A 19,812-nucleotide genomic window follows, 5' to 3' on the forward strand; every position below is an offset into this window, starting at 1 on the left:
GCAATCAGGTTGGTAGAGGTAATCGCTCGTCGTCAAATTCCAGATAGCAATTGCAATCGTTTGATGAAGTAAAGAAAGTAACTATCTACGCCAAAAAACAAATTACAATTTATACCTCAGCCCTATTACACGATGTTATACTGTACCGAAATATCAAGCAATGGTGAAGCATTTCCAGAATCCAAACATTAAACTACAAACAGCCTTGCATGTATGTATCAACAGCCGGTTTTCCGAATACAGAAAACCCATCGTTCATTCATGACCTTGAGCTTTCGCCGCCAATCGGCTCACCAGTAGATTCATTGGCCCGTCTGCCGTGATAACCGATGTACTTACTTGCACCGACAACTCCTTCAATATCCAACTGCGCAGCTCCACGGCCACCAAGCTGTCCACACCGTACGCAGATAACGGCTCATTAGGATCCACATCAGTAACTGGTAGCATCATGAGTTGTGCAAGACGCTCCGTCAAAGCCTTGGTGATATGTTCCGTTGTGGTATCGACATTGGTGCAGTTCGGCAGCTTCTCCTGAATGGCGCGAGTGTTGGTTGATGTTAAAACAGGAGGCTTTGCCTGTGCAACTTTTACCAAGCCAGCGAAACGAACGTCGTTAGTCCAATACCACCCTGGCTGGACCTGACCAGTTGGTAAACCGTAGATGATTTGAGCGGGGCTGTCGGCGTGCAGAGCTGTGGTAAGGAGGTCTAGCAGATCCGAGACGCACATGGATTGCATGCCCAACGCTTTCATGTAGCCTGCATAATCGTCACGTTCGGTGACAATGCCTACGTCAAGCAAGTAACTGATGTCGATTGTCGTGGCTCGCTGGCCAAGCGAGCGTCGGAAGAATGCGAAAGCATCCTGGAACGTGTTCGCACCGGCGTAGTTTCCGGTGCCTCGGTACCCTGCCACGCCTGCAACCGAAGACAGCATGACAAAGAAATCAAGGTCTTTAGGAAGAAGATCATGGAGGTTTAGAGTGCCATACACTTTTGGTCCGATAGTAAGACGAAGGTCTTCGGTCGTCATGTTTTCGATGAGAACATCCTACAAGCGTCAGTGCTGCCCCGCTTCAGATTGATAAATTGAGCTTACCTTCATAACCATAGCGCCGTTGATGACACCTTTTACGGGTGGCAGATGCCCGATGTTGGCTAACACCTTCTGCAAAGCGGTGCGATCCGCTATGTCACAATCGAACAGCCACGCAGATGTGCCATAATTCCTGTAGAGATCCTTGGCATAAACAATGTTTTCTTTGCAAGAGGTGGCCGAACGAGAAAGCAGCACCAGGTGCTTAGCTCCCCTCTTTGCCAGCCAGCGGCCGATTTCTCTTCCAATGCCACCGAGGCCAGCGATTATATAGGTAGCATCAGACGAAACCTCAGTTTGCACTACGCCATTTGTATGTGGGATTGGGTCCTGGGCTCCATGAGCCTTGAAGTCGGGAAGCATGCTACTCATATTCGATGCTCTTTCCACGCGCGGAACATAGATCACGGGTCCGCGAGCCGCAAACTCGCTGTCAGGCTGGGTTGCATGACTGTGTGTGATAGCGACCCTCATGACTGCGGCTGAAGCAATGGGTAGGTCGATGGAATCAGCGAGTTCGACATCCATTGTCGCAAAAGCAAGATTGTCGTGCTCGTGGCGGAAGACGCGAGCAAGTCCAGTCATGAGGGAGGCCGATGGATTTGGTGTATCCATTGCGGCACCAGCCGTCACCCACAGTGTCCCAAGAGACTTGTATATCAGAGTATGCAACTTTTGCCAGTCTTCGTCGGTGATGGTGGCCAGTATAGGAGCGTCCCATTCCGCAAGCGAGATGCAGTAACTGCCTTGTATGTCCTCTGTTCCGAAGTCAGACCAGGCGATGATGTCCGTTTCGCTGTTTTCCGTATCCAATGCGAGTCTGATGCTATCTGCAAAGGCAGTGCAAATCGGCGTCCCTGTGGTGATGATGGTGTATTTCGAAGCTGAAATACCGTTGACCTTGGAGACAGGGGACTTTGTTGAGACGATCAAAGACATTGGCTCCCGAGATTCTCCATTGACACCTTGCATGTCCATGTCAACGCCGGAGAATCCAGCTTTCTTGAGTGACACGTCCCATCCTGGGACATTGAGCAATGGACCTCCGGTACGGCCATCGTTCTCGCCCAACCACCAACCAGGAAGAGAGCCCATAATGAAGCCGGCGTAAAGACATCGCTCTGTGATTTCACCCAAAACCAATTTTCCATTTGGCTTCAAGAGTTTGTGGCAGTTCTTGAGTGTATTTTGAAGATCTGGCGTAACATGCAGCACGTTTGCAGCTACGATGACATCAAACTGTTGCTCCTCCAGACCTTGCGCGCTTGGGTCCTTTTCGATGTTAAGAGTGCCTGAAATATTTGGTAAGCATCTGATGCGGAGGGAATGATGGTTATAGCAACAAGCAAGGTGTCTGCCGTACTGATCTTTACAGACTCCGGAGTGTTATAGACAACGAGAGAGTATGTTTACGGATGCGTAGGCTAGGTGTGTACTTACTGAACTCCATGATTGCTGAATCCCTGGAAAAGATTTCGGCAGATTTTCCTAGAAATCCCGGGCTTATGTCTGTAAAATGATACTTGACAGCCTTGGACGTGCCATCTTCATTGCGAAGACGCTCAAGGACATCGTAGGTCGTTCCGCCTGAGCCCGCACCGATCTCCAGGATGCGTATGCCCTGTTTCTTGTCTGCGATAAGACCAATGTATTGCGCAATGCTGGGGTTTGCTGAGATACCGAATGCAGATCTGTAGAATCGGTGAAGGTCGCCTTCAACCATGACCTGTAGTGTCTCGGTCTCTCTCGTGAAGATCTTGCGTAGGTTCTTCCCGATCAGGTCGATCATACCAAGAACGATACTGCCGCTCTCAGAAGATGCGATTGTTTCTCTTGCGGCTTTCATGTTTTCTTCCACGAGGGGATCCTTGAGATCGAGCGATGGGTGCTGTTCCATACAGCTGCGTATCCATTGCGCGTAAAGTTGCCAGTGACCGCTTTGTGCATGCTGCAGATTTTCTGCTTGTTCTAACCAAGTAAGGGTTTGAGACATATAAACTAAGCAAACATACTCTAGAAGGTCCAATGGAAGGTGATCAGAGCTTTTTATAATGCGGTTGCAGATTAGATCTTTGATCTGGCTCGAAGGCATAAGATCAATATCTGGCCGCCACATTTGGGTAAAGCATGAAGCTTGCAAGTTACTGGAGTAATTTTCTGCTGAATCCGCGTTTGAATGAAGCCTTGTAGCTTGCATGAGGTGAATAGAGTGATGATCGTCGCTTTCGCAATCTCTGAGCTTTCCATCGATACTTCCGAAACCGGCTTCAGAAAGTAGAGATGCCCACTGTTGAATAGACAAGTAAGGGTTTAATTTTCGTTCTGGCTCGCTACCTGTGAACAACGTGTTAGTACTATCAGCATAAGAGTGCAATGTCATGAAGAATGTCATACCAATATACCAGCTTGGATGGATCGCCAAGCATAGCCTCATATCGAGAGGAGGCATGGTCGTCTCAGCAAAGAGAAGCTTTCCGCCTGGCTTCAGGAGCCTTGATACATTTTCTAAGGCAAGCTTGATATCCCTGCAGTCGTGGAAAACTTGATAGGCTACAACGAGGTCGAAGGGTCCGGCTTCAAAGGATGGATCACATGTTTCCGCACCGATATCTAGCTTGACAAAAGTCACAGTGTCTTCCTGGGCTTTGAACTGGGTTCGGAGATGTTCGACGCGGCTGTTGCATTTATCGGCAACCAGAAGCTGGATGCCTCGTTCGGCCGATGGAGACGGTTCGCTGAAGAGTGCTTCCAGAATCAATTCGGTAGCGCGTCCAATGCCCGCTCCGATCTGTAGAACACGGATACGGGGATGTTCGCGAGCAACCTTGCTGATCACGGCTCTCATTTGCCCCAGGCTTCTTCGTTCAGATGGACTTTCCAGGAGACCCTTTGTAAGGTGGTTCTTACTTAGCACCTCGTCTGGATCTGTCAAACCTCTCAAAATCTGTGATAGGTTTTCACCGAGAGAACATAGTACCTGGCCATTGGTACAGCTAGCGCGAACACGATTCTTCAGTTCATCCTTTCCAGTTGTGGACATGCTGGCCCATCTGGTTTTCTTACTGGTTTGCTGATTGGATCGTGCTTCTCCAACTATCGATGTGATCATCTTTTTGTAGGCCCGATGGTGAGGAAGCATTCGTCTGGGAGGATTGTCTTGCAGGTCTTGAAGCGCTTCCTCCATAAATACCAATGCTACTAGCTCGAAGTCTTCACGAAGCTGGCGCTCATGCTCCTTGATAGTTGCTTTCTCCAGCTCCCAGATGGAAGTCTCTACCGATTTCGTTCTCGGCAGGCTGTCGATTGGCGCAAGAGAGCTCTTAGCTAGAGAACGAGCTTGCAAGAATATATCCGGATTTCCCTCGTACGTGGTAGTCAGGCCCACAAGACCATCACAGTGTATCGTCCACATACCAGAGCTGTCTTCTGAGCTGATGGTAAATACGCGCCATATCTCTGCTATAGGTTCTGGTCCTAACTTGGATTGACGCAACTCCACATGGAGTTTGGTCAGCTGTGCATCATCGATTTGTAGATCTTCGTGTATCTCGACATGCCGGAATCTCGGAGTCGCCGCATTGGAATTACCGTTCGTTTGTTGCCAGCTGGCTAGTTTTTGGATCGCTCTACCTGCCAGAGAGCAATACACGCCTACAGAGCATACCTGTTCTCCGTCGTGGAACAGTTTCTCTGGTTCAAAATCGTTGGTCCACGACGGGTTAGAAAGATCGCAGCTCGTATCGAGGAAGCCAATCAACTCGTCAGGGCCGACTGGTCGAAGCCGGTACCTTTTGGCTATAGAGGACTCAGCTCGCAATTTTGATTGGTAGTTCCAGGGGTACGGTGTTAGTCCTGTAAGGAATTGGGGGCGATTGTGTTGCGTTTCTGTAGAGTTGACTACCGCAAGATCCACTGGGTAGCCGCGAGTCCAGAGGAAGCCGGCCAGGTCATGCATTGTATGCACCGCGTTCTCATTTCGCTTCAGAGCTGAAATGTAACCAATTTGGAGATCTTTAAACTGTGCAACCTGTAACGACTGACGAATCGGCGCAGCCAGTGCTCCATGAGGGCCAATTTCGATAAGGACATCTACTGCCTTCTGTCCTTTATTGAACATCTCATCCCAAGGTCGCTCGCTGCAGAGCTTCGATAGGGCATCTGCAAAGCGCACGGGTTTGAGCATATAGTCCACCCAGTGTTCTGGTCCGAAGTCTGATGCCTTTTCGCACCATCCGCCCGTGACCGAAGACGACAAGTGTGCTAGCAAAGGATCTTGTGGTGCAGTGAAACACTCTTCCAGATACTTGAGGTATTCCGTAGCGTCGTGACTCATATGGTGGCTGTGAAAGGCGGTCGGGACGTTGAGCTTGCGAGTAAAGACACCATCGATTTTTAACAGTATCTCTAGCTCGTCGATGGCATCTGCATCTCCCGATAAGGTTACCGACAATGGCGAGTTATGGCACCCAACCACGGCTTTACCAGAAGTAACTTTGGAAAGGTATCGCTCAACATCTTCCAAGCTGAGGCCTGCGGCCATCATGCTTCCTTTGGTCGACCGAGTACCCGCCAGTCTTTTCGTGAGCAAGCCACGATAGTATTGCACGGCGATGGCCGATCGCATGTCTAGGGCACCAGCAGCAAATGCAGCAGCACTTTCGCCACTGGAATGGCCGACTACTGCAGTGGGATGAATGTTCCAAGAGCGCAAGAGACAGACGAGTGCAATCTGCAGAGCGCAGCAAAGCGGCATGCTTATCTCAGCCTTGTCTACCCGAGAGTTAAGATCGTCTTTTAAGAGCTCATCTTCACTTCAAGTTAGCCTCACGTCGAACGCCAATAGAAGCTTACTTGCCGATAATTGACCAGTCTGAACCTAGGCTAGAGATGCAGTTGTCAGCCTTCTCAAGCGCTTCCCTGAATACTGCATATCTTTCAATGAGCTCCCTGCCCATTGCATACCACTGCGCGCCTTGTCCAGTAAATACAAACCCAATATTTATGGGCGACGACGCCGCCCTAGTTGGTTCGCTTTTAACGGCCTCTAGTTTCGCAACTAGCTGGTCGAGATTGTCTGCGCGGAGCGCTAAACGACACGGCAGTTTACTTCGTCGGCTGGCTAGCGTGTAAGCTAGATCCCCTGCTCTGAAGCAATGCGTCATAATATCATGACTTAGTTGTTTCGTGATAGCCTTGCAGGTCTTCGAGTCATGGCCGCTGACGACAAATACTCGGCTCGCTGCTGGCCCATTTACTGATTCAGTTTGGTTAACAGACGTATAGCGGGGCGCCTCAATAATTGCATGGCCATTGGATCCACCTAGTAACTTTGTCAACAGACATGTTTTGTTGGCATCTCACATCAGATACGCACCATAACCGAAGCTGTTGATGGATGCTCGTCTCAGTTCTCGAGGCCAATCTCGACTTTCACGTAGTACCTTTACACCTGTATTAGCATTCTCACTCTGTTAAAATAATGAGGTGTGAGATACCGTTAAGCCCCATTCTGCAAGTGGTATCTTTGGGTTAGGCCTCTGGAAATCATGATTCGGTGGTATCTTTCCATGTCGCATAGCTTGTACAACTTTAACGATGCCAGCAAGTCCAGCTGCAGCCTCAAGGTGCCCGATGTTGGATTTGACCGACCCGACGTATAGCGGATGATCGCCTAATGACGAACTCTCATTAGCGCGGAAAACATTCCGCACAGCAGTTGCTTCTGTCAGATCGCCAACCTGTGTGCCGGTACCTAAGAAGTGGACTCAAATCAGTACATCAAAATCTTCATGCACATCTCAAGGCATGTACACACCGTGACATTCAAAGTAGTCCGTCTCTGCAGGATCCAAGCCTGCCTTTTGATAACATTCTCTAATCAGCTCCTCTTGGGCCTCTTGAGATGGTGATGTGATTGTGGGCGTTCGCCCGTCTTGATTCAACGCTGTAGAGCGGATGACCGCATGAATGTTATCACCATCCGCTATTGCCTGGCTCTCAAGCTTCAAGACCAACGAGACTGCACCTTCTCCGCGACCGTAACCAGAAGCTCGCGAATCAAAGGCATAGCAACGTCCGTCCTTGGATAGCAGGCTATCGAATGTTAGTTGCGTTGCATATGACATTGCGAAAAAATGCACGAACCCGAGACCAGACATAGAGATAAATGGCTCTGGACCAAGCATCACGTTTCCAGCAGTGACCACTGAAATCGTGCTATCACCCGTTTGAAGACTCCGACAAGCCATGTGCAGGATGACATGACTTGTCGAGCAACCAGTATCGGCGACTAGGCTTGGTCCACGAAGATCAAAATAATGAGATATGCGATTCGCAAGCATTGCGGTACCAGCCCCTAACATGGTATTGCGTGGGAGGTTGTCGGGGTCTTTCATCATGGAATCATGGTGATCACGGTGAAAGGCGCCTGCAAAAACAGAAGTACGGCTCCCGGCCAGATCTTCCATACACAAGCCAGCTGTAACGGTTTTGGTCAGTTGCAGGATTGCTCGAGAACAGTGATTACACTTACCATCCTCGAACGCTTCGTAAGTTGTCTCGAGCTGTAGCCGCAGCTGTGGATCTGTTGCCTAGCACAAGACGTTCAGTCATGATTCTTGTGTCTTGAAGGGGTCGTACCGCTGCCACCTCTGCATTCAAGCGGAAGAAACTGTTGTCAAAGTCCAGTATATCCTGGGATAAAAAATGGCCACCCTTCACATGTGTCTAGTCCGCAGTCAGTTCTGCCATGACATTTCATGTATGGGGCAGTCTCGAGCTTACAGTGCCATGGTGTGTGTGGTCAGGGTGATAGAAGGCATCTAAATTAAACCTTGATTTTGGTATCTCGGACCAAGCCCCTCTGGCCGACTCCAGAAGCTCCCAAAACTGTTCGGCATTGCGTGCGTCGCCTGGTAGTCTGCAACTTAAGCCAATGATTGCCACTGGCTCATAGCGTGCAGGGGCTTCCGCATTTGCTGTTTGATTTTCTGGCGCCATGACGATTGATTTGTGATAAAGAGAGAATATCAGAAGGTCTACCGTAGCAGGTAACAATTCATTACTCGCTACATAGCTATCAAGATTTAAGGTCAGCACATTGCTACCTTAAGAAATGGCCCCTGTTCAGTGTTGCAAATCAACTGAATCGTTTGCACCACAAGGAACTGATTTCCGTGTCGGTTCGTCGGGCGTGCACACTTGGATTGCCGCTCGGTCAAGGAGCCGAAGGGGTGGGGCGGAAGCCGAGGGAGGCACATGATTGGCTAGGGCGACAGGGGGGGAACAACACCAGCGCCCCGACTCCCAAACCTGACTGCGTATGGATTATTTTGGTATTCTGTAGACCGCAAGGCCTCCAAACGTCGGCGGTGCAGATGCCGGTGAAGACAGTCAGCTTGAGGAAAGATACCGTGTCTGTGCACGTAATGCGCCGCAACGCACAATTACTGTGCGAAGGAGCTCATATGTTATGAGTCAATAACTAAGACCAATTTAGTATAGCTTGTTTACTCAGAAGAGACTGTAGACGAGGCTCAGCCAGCGTGATCCATAGCCTCAGAACGAGCAATTGGACTGACACAATAAGCTTTTGTGGCAGATGTAAGAAGACACACGTACGTAATGTACTGTAATTGTCAGGTTCAATGTTTGGTTAGGATACTGGGTGTATGTTACAATTAACAGGAAGGATTCTCTCCTTGATGGTGGGCGCAAGGTTGAAGGTCGATATGCCGACGTCAAAAGGTAATGAACAGCGCGGGGCGCGCAGATCACGTGATTGAAATCCCGCCAAGGCTCGCCATCTGGGATGGCAGTGCATGAAGGGATGGCAGCGCCATCACAAACCTCCCCGACATCCAGGATGGATGGGGTGGATAGGATGGCACTTGGACAGGCAACAAGTATATAGTTGTGGAGGATTTCCTTTATACGCTCGTTGTAGTCAACTCTTATAAGTTTATCTCTTACCTAGATTAAGACTTAGTTATTCTATTGTTTATATAGAATTGGATTGTTCTTCTAAATACCTACTGTAGTGGAGTGTTTTGGTAGTCCTCCATCGGAACGTGTGCTCGATGCAAGTGAGTAGAGTATATTGTGTGTGTTGTATGTGTGGTATTTGTTGTCTGAACGGGGTTCAGACATTCCTGTCCCTTTTCTACTCTCCGTGTTATCTCCGAGTCCGATAGCCCTTCAGATCTGCGGTTCCCTTAGATTCTCTGCCACACTACCTAATTACTAGTCTTATATAATAAAAACTAGATTTACTGAGAACTTAACTAGTTGTATAATCTAGAAAGTGAGAGAAGGGAGGTATTATAAGGGGCTATGTGATGGGCTGGAGCCCAGTTGGTGAGTCCTCGATGATATCTCGGTCACGTGCGCGAGGCGCACTGTCCACAGATTCCGGGTGCCCCCCCTGAGCACCCGGATTCTGTGCAAGCGAGCCCGGCGGAAGGTTATCCCGAGCCGCCGCCCCCTGAACGACCTTCAGAACCCTAGCTACCTGTAGTTCTCTTCTCTATCGAATACAACTCCAGTATACCTGTGCGATAGCTCCCCGAGCGTAGCTACGCCTAAGTACTACAAGAGACTACGCTAAAGAACTTCCTACTTATCTATCTTTGTATTAGTGTATAGAGGATACTATTGTCAGGCCTGGCTGACGATATATACTATCCTGCACCCTGATCAGTAGTTCACTGATCATACATACCTTTTCGGTTGCATGGCGTAGTGGTGCAGGGCTGCGTTCCTGACAACTATTACCTATAACTACCCCTTACAGTCCTCTTATCTAGAGCCTAGCTTTTATCTTTGCAAATTATGCAGGTCAATAATCCTCTTACGGACTTACTACATCTGTGCTAGATTTGTAATGCGCCTTGTAGTTGCAGGAGCTAGGTCTTGTTTAAGAGCTCTGTGTTTTAACCCTGTGTTCGTAGCGTCTATTTAGAAGAACCTAAAGCGCTAGATCGCTGCTTTATTAGTAGCGCTTACGCGCTAGTGCATAGCACCTAGGCAGAGTAAGCTACTAATGCTAGAGTGTGTGCTAATAGTCCGCATTCAGATAAGGGGATTACTGCAACAGAAAATAGGCTTACTGCATACGGAAAAATTAATAAACTTTGTGACAGTCGCATGAGTGAAAGCTAGGCTTCCCGTCCGCTCAGCCATATTGTCACGATGTTCCAACACCACAGGTTCCAGCCACAGGCAGGCAAGCCACCGGGGACCCTTCGGGCCACCGTCGGCCCTCACCAGCCACGATCACGTGACGTAGGTATATATCATCCCTCTAGGAGTCTTGATAGCTCCTCAAGGATTCGTCTCAATACAAGCCTATACCAATATCTCAGTGCCTGCCCAAATACTCCTCACACATATACAAGCAGTGTACCGGCGGATTAGTAGTTAGGCGGGTGACCACTAGCGAATCCCCGCTGTTGTATGTTTTTGCACTTTCATTGTGGCAACTTCTTTCTACTTTTTGCATGGTGCTGCACAAATAACCTTACGCATAGCAGAATCGATGGGTTGGTAGAAGACTGAACCAGATCAACAAGTAACAAATTCTTTTGGCACGTACACGTTCTCTTTCTAATCCCCTCTTCTGGCTTTTCATTTTTCACCTATTTACCCTTCCAGGCCTCGTTGACTAGATCTCGAATCTTCCTAGTCTTTATCTCCGGAAACTGATCATTCAAAGATTTCTGCGACTTGAGATCAAAGAAACCTTCGTCAAACAAGATGCCAAAGACTGCACACATACCTTGAAGCATTTGCTTCGGGAAGTATGGGTACATTGGAGGATGAGCAGGCAGTTCAGTGACTTGGTACGACTTCATTCTCTCCAGTGAATCGTATGTGGTCGTGAACTTCGATCCTCTGGCCTCTTCAGCGATGGCGAGGAACTCATTCAGCGTGACTTTGTCGCCAATGACGTATGACTCCTTTTCCCAGGTTGATTGGCCAAGAAGAGCAGCCACGAATTTGCCAATGTCGAAACTGTAGGTGAAAACGATAGGGACTTTACCCGAGCCGGGGATAGCAGCAGTATTGTTGGCGATATCGATAGCCAGCGTCAAACCCGTAAGATATGATTTGACGTGTGGCTCCACATAGTAGTCCAGAAAGAAGCCGTTGATGACAGCTGTATACTCCAGTGACGTCTTCTCTAAAGCGTTGAGATAGGCAATCTTTCCCTCGGCCATCGAGAAGATTTTGGCAACCCTATATAATGTTAGAAGATTGTGATCAACAACTGGTAAGACGAATGCTTCACTTACTCGGGCGTGTACTTGATCCCCCACGTACTCGGAATGTAGCGCTTCGTGACAGCAGCTTTTTCGGCAGCCTCAATAAGAGCCATCTCAGGATCGGTACCTGACATAGATCCAAGGGTCGAAATCACTGTATCGATACGATTCTCTTCCAAGACTTTGACGATGAAATCTGGGTTGTTGTAGTCGATGGCGAGTATCTTTGCACCTGTCTCAACGGGCTTCGCATCTCCGGTCGTCTTTGCAAACGTCAGAATGTATCATGCACGGGAATTTTTCATGAACTCACCTCTCGAGCAAGTACGAACACCGTGTATCCGCCCGCACTAACGATAGATTCGACAATCGCACGGCCAAGCTTGCCAGTACCTCCAGCTACTGCAACGACGGATGAAATCATATCGACTAATGGTTTGTAGGTAAATCGAATAGCTTTGTGGGTTGTTCTGCTTAAATTTCGTGCAACAGATTCGGTCTATATACTGAAGCGATCCTGTGTTCTAAGATAGGCCCGAATGCGACTGCGAATGCGAACATCAGAGACAATTACTAAGATGCAGCTAGTGTCAGGCCTGGCTGATGATATATACTATCCTGCACCCTGATCAGTAGTTCACTGATCATACGTACCTTTTTGGTTGCATGGCGTAGGTGGTGCAGGGCTGCGTTTCTGACAGCTAGTTCGCGGATCCTCGGGTCGGCCGACAGCCGCGTGAATTGCTAAGCCTAGCCAATTGAGGAAGAAAGCCTTGGACTTGAGGCTCACCTAGATGGAAGAAACGCCTCAGTCCGCACGCTCGACGTCGCGCTGCATCGGTACGGCAAATATTGCTGTGAAACATTGGTCCGTTGAGTGCAAACCGAAAGCAACGATCCATACGTGGCACGGGACTTCAATCACCCTGCGTCCGTTGAGCATACAGACTCTGCAGCACATTTGCAAGCTGAGATAGAAATAACAGAGCACAAATGCGACGCATCTCATCAAGTTCAAGCCCTGCCAATCGATTTAATGTCGGCATCCACACCATCAACAGATTGGCCATCTTCCCTCTTCCTCTTCTTAGCCTTGTTTTCTTCCTTCTTCTTCGCGTTTCTCCTTCGTCATCTCTCCGACTCTACCCTCTCATCAACATCTCTCTTGGTATAGTCTTCCAAATAGGACGTCAGACCACCCCAGATCCTCTGCTCATACGCGGAATGCTGAAACTCGATACACATCCATTCTAATGTCCTGAGATCTTCTATACTACCGTAAATATCCAGGGCTGCGCGCTCATACACTTTCTTGTTCTTCTAACTCGCCTCCGCACACGTCTTCTCGAAACTATCGATGACAGGTCTTACCGAAGTAGGAGGTACAAGCGTGACGTTACCTTCGTGGTCACCCGTACCGATATTAAAGCATGTATACTCGCCTAGTTTGATCTCATAGAAGTCTCCGTCTTGACCGTAGAGCAAGTATTCGTTGCCTTCGATGGGGAACAAGGTGTAATCCATGTCCACCATCCAACGTCCATCGGTGGTGACGTCTTCGTCGATACCGTTTCTCGCGCGCAGGAAGCCTTTATAGTCGTCTGGAAGCTTTCCACTGGGGAGCGCGATCCATGGATCATCGGGGTCGTCTCCTGTATGGGACGAGGACAGGCGTTCTTCGAGAGTAGCAATCCGGGCTTCTGACGCACCACCCGTAAGGATAGTGGGTATTTCGTCTTCACCGTCGTCGGCGCGTTCGGCGAGAACGTTCTTATCGATCATCTGCACTAGCTCGGCCATCGTTTTAGAATGATACGGGCACATGGGACCTTCAACGGAGCGCTGTTTGAAGAAAGCATAACCCTCTTTGACATAATCCTCCACGTCAGACATGCGCATACCAAATCCTTCTCCAAGATCCACTTCACTGAGCGTTTCCCAGATGCCATCGCAATGCTACAAGCCCTGTCGATTCTCTAGCCATTCCCTCGTCTCGTCTTCGCTTATGTCTGGATCTGTCCAACTGTCCAACAAGTACTCGTACAACTCTTTCATGTTCTTCTCGATCAAGCTAGTAGCTAAACCCTCTTCGCCTGCAAGCGACGCGACCTGTGCTGCAGCACCAAGTGTCATTGTTTCTTTTGGAGGACGGTAGGTGGCATCCGGGTTTGCGTTCAGATGGTCACGCGCGAAGTCTAAGTCCTCTCTATCTAACGTCTACCCTTGAGCTTTCCTTGCTATATCCTTGGGTAAACCCGTGGTAGAGATGGTACCCACATCCGCATCCGCATCCGCATCACCATCACTTGCTTCGTGTGCCCATGAAGGCCAAGAATCACTACCACCCCACGCTCCCTGTATTTGTTTCGAGGTGGTCCGACTGTAATGGTCCTTGGTTGTCATGTCAAGACCATACTCATGGATTGTCTCGAGAAGGATGTAGACTTGTTCAGCAGATCCTAGTACGAAAAGGTCCAGTGCAACGTGTTGTGCTATTCTCGAAGAATCCAGATGCAGACGACATGTTAGAATGGAAATTTTTGACCAAGGTATGAGTGGTAGAGGAGGGGTTGCCATGATAGTGGAAGCTGTGTTTCTGATATGGTGCGGAGCAGAGGGGAGCAGGTTTTTTGAACATGACCGACCTGTGTGTGGAAGTTGAAAAAGGGTAGTCGATTTGTTGCTAACTGTAGATGTATCTATGTAGCGATGTCACGGTGTTGAGGTTAGCTGCCAGGCTGCAAGCACACAAGTAGGTGCGATGACATCATGCCTGAGCTAGTCGAGGCAGAACTTGAGAAAAAGGCTTCAAGGCGACCGCGTATGCTTGGGAGTACTACAGGCGGACTCGCTAATGTATCAATCTAATCGCGATCACGTGCGACAAGACACGTCGGTTATTCTAGGAAAGTCCTCAGTGCGCGAAGTAGCAGGGCATAAGCTTCGCAGGGAGGACATGCGGACATAGGCTAAATTCACGCGGTTCAGATAAAGTACCTAGGTGCAGTAACACCAGTTGGAATGGCAGGAAGTGGCCACCAATGAGTTTTTACAGTGTTTGTACCCTGGGTAGCCTCGGGCTTCCACATTACTGCGCGATTTGATTGCAACTGCCGCCGGGATAGCAAGTGCCAAAGTCGGAGGTTCCGTTGATCTTGCAGGGTTGAGATTTACGGTGCCGCAAACATTACAGTTTCTCGCCTAGAGGACTCGCCACATCACATGACGCGCTGAGAAATCAGGGTCATACCCAAGTCTTCGGCCCGTGGAGGTGGCGCAGCGGCTCTTGTGGATCTAGTGGGGTCGGTGTTAAGAGACGATCCATAATTCGCCAGCAGTGGATTCGTCCGTTAACCAGACTTTGATAAACCCTGAACGATCACAATCCCAATTGATCCTCACGAAGAGTAGTAGCAAAAATGCAAGCACAAAAAAACAGTCGCGCGACAACCTCCTGCACCGAATGTCAGCGTCGCAAGCAAAAGGTCCGCTCCGATCCAGATTGACCCTGCGTCTACCCCTTGACTAACGGCAAGGCTAGTGTTCGCGAGAGTGGCCCTGCAATCATTGCCAGGCACGAAAGGTACCCCATCTTTGTCAGTTTGCCGTCAAAAGAGGGCAAACAGAGTCATCGCCAGAGTCTGCTCGGTATGTGCATTGTCTTGCCTACCCCGCCGTTAGTGGAACTTGGTAGTAACAGCAATGGCGCAGAGAAAATTCGTCCAGCAGCACCAAGGGCACCAAAAGAAGTGCTCCCGACTCTGCAGAGCCGCAATTCCTGTCGCAGTCGCAAGATGGCGAGTCAGAAGACCTCGAGGATGGGCTGAAGGTGTGGGGGTACATGCCCGGCCATGTTCATTACAAAGTAGGCACGGTAGAAGACGTAAGTGCAAATACTGAAATATCAACATCAACTAACAGTTTCAAGAATGGCCCGCACAAAGACTCACCAGCAGAATCCTCTGGGACGACGGATGTCGTAGATAAAGTCCTCCCAGCAGTCCCTCCCAGATCAATAACCGGTAGGCGCTAACATCATCCGACTGGGCGTTGGCTAACGATAGGCAGATGCATTTGTGAACCACTTTCTGAGCGTCGTGAACTACCGCTATAGTGCGATATACGGGCCAACACTAGCTGAACAATATGTCCAGTGGTGGACAGATCGCGGTGCCGGCAAGCAGCTCTCTCCAGAGTTTACCTGCTTGCTTCTAAGAATCTGTGGATATTCCGTGCAATACCTCACACCTTCGCTTCGTAAAATGATCGAGTTCGAGCTGGCTTGCAACTCTCAGACTCTGACGGAGCGGTTTGCCGATGCAGCCGAAGAACTCAGCCAGAGTTTTGAAGCATCAAGAACAAGCATTGAGCGGGTGCAAGAACAATTCTTGAAAGGTGCTTGGTTAAAATCCGAGTCCAAGATAGTAGAGTCATGGCATGCGCTTTCGCGCACAATCCGGGAAGCGCAAGAGCTAGGTATCGACAAAGATGCGGGTATCGAGGACCTGAGTGAGTTTGACATCGAAATCAGGAGACGTCTCTGGACGTTGTTGTATATCTGGGATTGGTAAGCATGGAACGACAATAGCTAGAACGGTTATTGACTCTTGCTACAGGCAGATGTCGGCGTGGCTAGGCCGTCCCAACCTCATTGATCAGAAAAATCTTACCTTCAAATTCCCTAACCTACGGTTAGACCAGTCAACCACGGAGCCAAACCTCCTTTCACCTTTTGCTCACATGGCACTCCAAGCGAATCTGGGCCGTAGAATCGCGACTGCCATGGGAAACGCCAACTCTAAGGCAGATCTATCGGACAAGCAGGTTGTAAACATACAGTCCGAGTGCGAGAAGCTGATCGAGGAGTTACCGCCGATATTCCGATTTACAAACGCCGACACATCTTTTGATGAGAGACACCCTTATTTCGTCTTCCAGCGCCTCCAATTACATTGCGTTATCCTCCTGACGCAGCTCGATTTTCTCAAACCCTATCTGACCCGAGAGCGACAAGACAATGTGGCTGGCCAAGACGAAGAGTTTAGGAAGAAGGGCATAGATATCGCATTACGTCTCCTGAAGGTTGCGCGTAAACTTTTCGATCACGAGTTTCCGATTAATGCCAAGTTTCACATGGTCGTCTTTTGCATCTTCGACACAGCGACATTGCTTTGTTCCGCCATCATACACGACCGCGAGCACGTCCTGCCTCATCGCGAAGAAGTTGTGGACGTTATTGAAAGCTCTCTGGAGATGCTGCAACAACTCAGCGGAACAACAAAACTTGGGGCTACATCGTTTAACTTCCTTTCCAAGCTTGTGCAGGCTACACCGGAGCTTTCGCGATACCCTTCGATCAGTAAGCGGCAACGGCAGACTTTTCCTTCGGTACCTAAATCAACGTCGTCGGTCCCAGCACACGAGCCTGCACCAGTAACGACCATGCCTTCTATAGCGTCTGTAGAGCCGGCTACTGCACCAGTAACCTCTAACATTGGCGATCTTCCTCCAGTGACCATTTCGGATGATCTTTCATTCGACATTGATCAGTTTCTTGCCCAGAACCCTTTTGGTACTGTCGGAGATCCGTCTGCTGTAGACATGGGTGGCATGGAGCAGATCTGGGACTGGCAAGATCTGCATCTGGATGCCTACGCGCAGGAAGACCAACATGGCTGGAACCATAATGGATCGGGATGAGTCTTGACTGAAGTCTTGCCAGCCATAGGCGCAATCGAGTGCGCAGAGGTACAGTTAGTCCTAGGGGCTACAGATAAGAACAGAGTGTCAGATCTGTTGCTTACAGCCCAGTAATCGGCATGTCTTCAACTATACGTGGGACCGCCACATGTGTTGAGATAAACTCATGTCGTTGGCAAAGCAGTATGAGTCCGACAACGTCGGTCCGCAGCACTTGATGGCGAGCGGTCGATTCGCTCACACACGCAGGTTGAGGTACACTGCGTGCCCTCCTTTTCGGGCCTTTCCTTCTGTATTCTGCATACATAGTAGCTTTCAATATACAGTAATTTAAGCAACGATATCGTACGGTACTTGCACTCGCCTTCACGTTCGGAAGGATTTCGCTACCCCTTCCCCCAACTAATCATGCACTCACATCCAGGAGAACCCGTATTAGAAACGAAGAAAATGCTTACGCAAGATTTAACAGATTTCGGGCTTTGGAAAGGGCAGGTGAAGCTTACATGAAGACGAGGTTGCAGCGCTCGATCGAGCAATATACTCCACCTTCATCACACGATGGCCAATGTCTCCGAAGCTCTCAGATATCCCTGACCAACCTCGACTCAAACACAAACGCTCTTCGACTCTGGGAAGAGCTAGATAATCTGCATATCAACAGCGCAAAGTCTTATATCGAGTTTGAAGAGCGCTTCGTCGACCTCTCCGACTCGTACTGCGCTCTATCTGCGGGCTATGACCATCTAGTCGAAAAGCACGACAGTCTTCTAGTCATCGTCGTTAAGTTATATACCGAGCTGGGCGTCCAAGCTACAGCCTTGGTGGAATTGAACGAGTGGAAGATGCGCGCGCAGAAGAGCTTCGCTGAAATACAGGTTCAAGGGCAAGATTCCGAGCTTTTGTGTTGTAGTACACCGCGTTCGATATCTACGGTAGACATTGCGACTGGTCAGGTGGAGTCTAATCTCATGACGGCGGAGAATCAGGTTTCCAAAATTGCAGTGGACGGACAAGACCCCGGCGTTGCGGGCTTGCATTCGTCCCCCACGACACCGGGCAGTTCGGTCAAACAGCATGTTGCACATCCTCGCTTGAAGTTGAGAATGCCGCCTCAACCGGTTACTGAAGAAGCACTTATGGAATCTCCCGTTGATTTGGTATCTGATCAGCATCCAAGTTTCAAGCGGGTCAGGAAGCCTACGGAGAAGCGCAAGGCAGCTGCAATACAGGCCGAGCCGAGAGGACAGAAGACAAAGGAGTGTCGCAGATGATCTCGAGCGTGTCGTGGTAGGTCTGTTCTTCATTTCGCTGTTTGCGCGATCCTGAGTGGTGGTAGCTAAGGCTATCGGCCGAGGGAAAATGACTTGTTGTCGTGGTAATAAAGAATGACACTCACGTCTAACCATCCCTGACATTTCACAAGCAAACTAAATTCCATAAGCCAAATAAGTCCATACTCTGCGTGCACCCCGCAGATGACGACCTGTGTGGCGTTCGTGGCTATGTTTGTATCGGTCAGCACAGACATTTTCCGAAGGTTTTCGGTGTCGAACCTGTGACGGGTGACACGTTGATTCCATTCGGCGGAGTTGAATCTGTACGATATTAGTGAGCTGGCTACCTTCCATATTGTATGGACTCACTGAACATTCCCACCGGCATAGTCATCGGTGGGGTATGTGTGACCTAGACTGTAGCTTCCAGTCTCAGAGTATCCTGTTGGCATAGTGCCGTATTGGGTATTGTAAAATTCGCTGCCAGGCGTGGCGTGCGACTGCACATCGCTATCGTTGTCTGACGGGACATATATAGGGGACAATTCGAGGACAGCGTGACGACACACCTTTTGGTCGCAGTAATGGTCGTTGCGAGCTGCTGGCCATTTGGCCGGCCTGCATATTGAGAGATGCTTCCGCTCATCTAACAGCTTGTCGAATGCGTGTACGGATTCGGCGCTGTTCATGCTGATGAGGGGTTCAGCACCACACGTGCTGATCGCTGGTGATAGAGATGACAGAGGCGATAGAAATGATGGCTGTGAATACTAACGGGGATGTCTATAGCAATGTTGACGGAGTGTACTTGAGCATATCACTCGACATAAGGGAAGCTGTTGGACTCATTGTTGGTCGCTTATCCGTTACTACCTAGTCACATTCCAAGCCAATGTTCGCTACTGCCACTGGAGACGAGAGCGAATTCTGCGTCAAGGCAGCTTCAACGCAACCAAGGATCAGTTGAGAGATGGAAGGCGCATGTTTGAGATAACAGATGTCTTTACAGGGTCGTTACTAATACAGAGAACGCATGCGATCGTTAGCAAGACATATGTAGTTCTTGGTCGCTTGTTGCATGGCTCAAAAGAAGAAGTTGGTATCATACTTAGTCTGCACGTGTCCAGAGAGGTGGGAGGAACCTTGGTCAAGTTACCACTCAACAACGTCGTACGCAAGTTGTACTTGGTTGCACTACCGAGGCAATACGAGGTCAACAGAAAAGCCTTGAATCCCGGAATCAAGCATGTCGCGTGACATTGACTCCTGTCGATACGACTTGCTTTAGGTCGGGCCCACAACCTACTCGGCGCGTGCTGCCAGGGCAGGCGTGTGGCTACCGTAGGGTCTTGCCTCAGTGGAGCCAAGTAAGGGTCCAAAACTTTGCTACGGTTAACGGCAGATGTCTCGCTCGCTCGCAACTCGAACGTTTCGGTCTCGGTCTTTCTAGTAGATGAGCAGTCGCAGGCTGCGCA

General features: G+C 49.4%; 6 protein-coding genes across 6 annotated transcripts; 2 read left to right on the forward strand and 4 right to left on the reverse strand.

The window, feature by feature from the left end:
* Positions 1-255: 255 nt before the first annotated feature.
* ALTATR162_LOCUS9915 (uncharacterized protein) lies at positions 256-8,097 on the reverse strand (the record flags this gene model as incomplete). The annotated part of the gene is made up of 8 exons (XM_043317551.1): positions 256-1,053; positions 1,102-2,390; positions 2,539-5,904; positions 6,914-7,191; positions 7,243-7,576; positions 7,631-7,688; positions 7,738-7,824; positions 7,882-8,097. 8 exons carry the CDS (start codon positions 8,095-8,097, stop codon positions 256-258), a joined length of 6,426 nt encoding a protein of 2,141 aa, XP_043173486.1.
* A 2,636-nt stretch (positions 8,098-10,733) lies between these two features.
* Positions 10,734-11,784, reverse strand: ALTATR162_LOCUS9916 (uncharacterized protein; the record flags this gene model as incomplete). The annotated part of the gene is made up of 3 exons (XM_043317552.1): positions 10,734-11,334; positions 11,391-11,623; positions 11,674-11,784. 3 exons carry the CDS (start codon positions 11,782-11,784, stop codon positions 10,734-10,736), a joined length of 945 nt encoding a protein of 314 aa, XP_043173487.1.
* Positions 11,785-12,680: 896 nt separating this feature from the next.
* Positions 12,681-13,160, reverse strand: ALTATR162_LOCUS9917 (uncharacterized protein; the record flags this gene model as incomplete). Its single annotated transcript, XM_043317553.1, has 1 exon — positions 12,681-13,160. The coding sequence occupies one exon, from the start codon at positions 13,158-13,160 to the stop codon at positions 12,681-12,683; it is 480 nt and encodes a 159-aa protein (XP_043173488.1).
* A 205-nt stretch (positions 13,161-13,365) lies between these two features.
* Positions 13,366-17,060, forward strand: ALTATR162_LOCUS9918 (uncharacterized protein; the record flags this gene model as incomplete). The annotated part of the gene is made up of 5 exons (XM_043317554.1): positions 13,366-13,511; positions 15,072-15,243; positions 15,289-15,382; positions 15,429-15,927; positions 15,977-17,060. 5 exons carry the CDS (start codon positions 13,366-13,368, stop codon positions 17,058-17,060), a joined length of 1,995 nt encoding a protein of 664 aa, XP_043173489.1.
* Positions 17,061-17,566: 506 nt separating this feature from the next.
* On the forward strand, positions 17,567-18,334 carry ALTATR162_LOCUS9919 (uncharacterized protein; the record flags this gene model as incomplete). The annotated part of the gene is made up of 1 exon (XM_043317555.1): positions 17,567-18,334. The coding sequence occupies one exon, from the start codon at positions 17,567-17,569 to the stop codon at positions 18,332-18,334; it is 768 nt and encodes a 255-aa protein (XP_043173490.1).
* Positions 18,335-18,405: 71 nt separating this feature from the next.
* Positions 18,406-19,026, reverse strand: ALTATR162_LOCUS9920 (uncharacterized protein; the record flags this gene model as incomplete). Its single annotated transcript, XM_043317556.1, has 2 exons — positions 18,406-18,658; positions 18,707-19,026. 2 exons carry the CDS (start codon positions 19,024-19,026, stop codon positions 18,406-18,408), a joined length of 573 nt encoding a protein of 190 aa, XP_043173491.1.
* Between the last annotated feature and the right edge of the window lie 786 nt (positions 19,027-19,812).

Source organism: Alternaria atra (genome assembly GCF_907166805.1).
Source record: "Alternaria atra isolate CS162 genome assembly, contig: 32, whole genome shotgun sequence".
Classification (NCBI taxonomy): domain Eukaryota; kingdom Fungi; phylum Ascomycota; class Dothideomycetes; order Pleosporales; family Pleosporaceae; genus Alternaria; species Alternaria atra.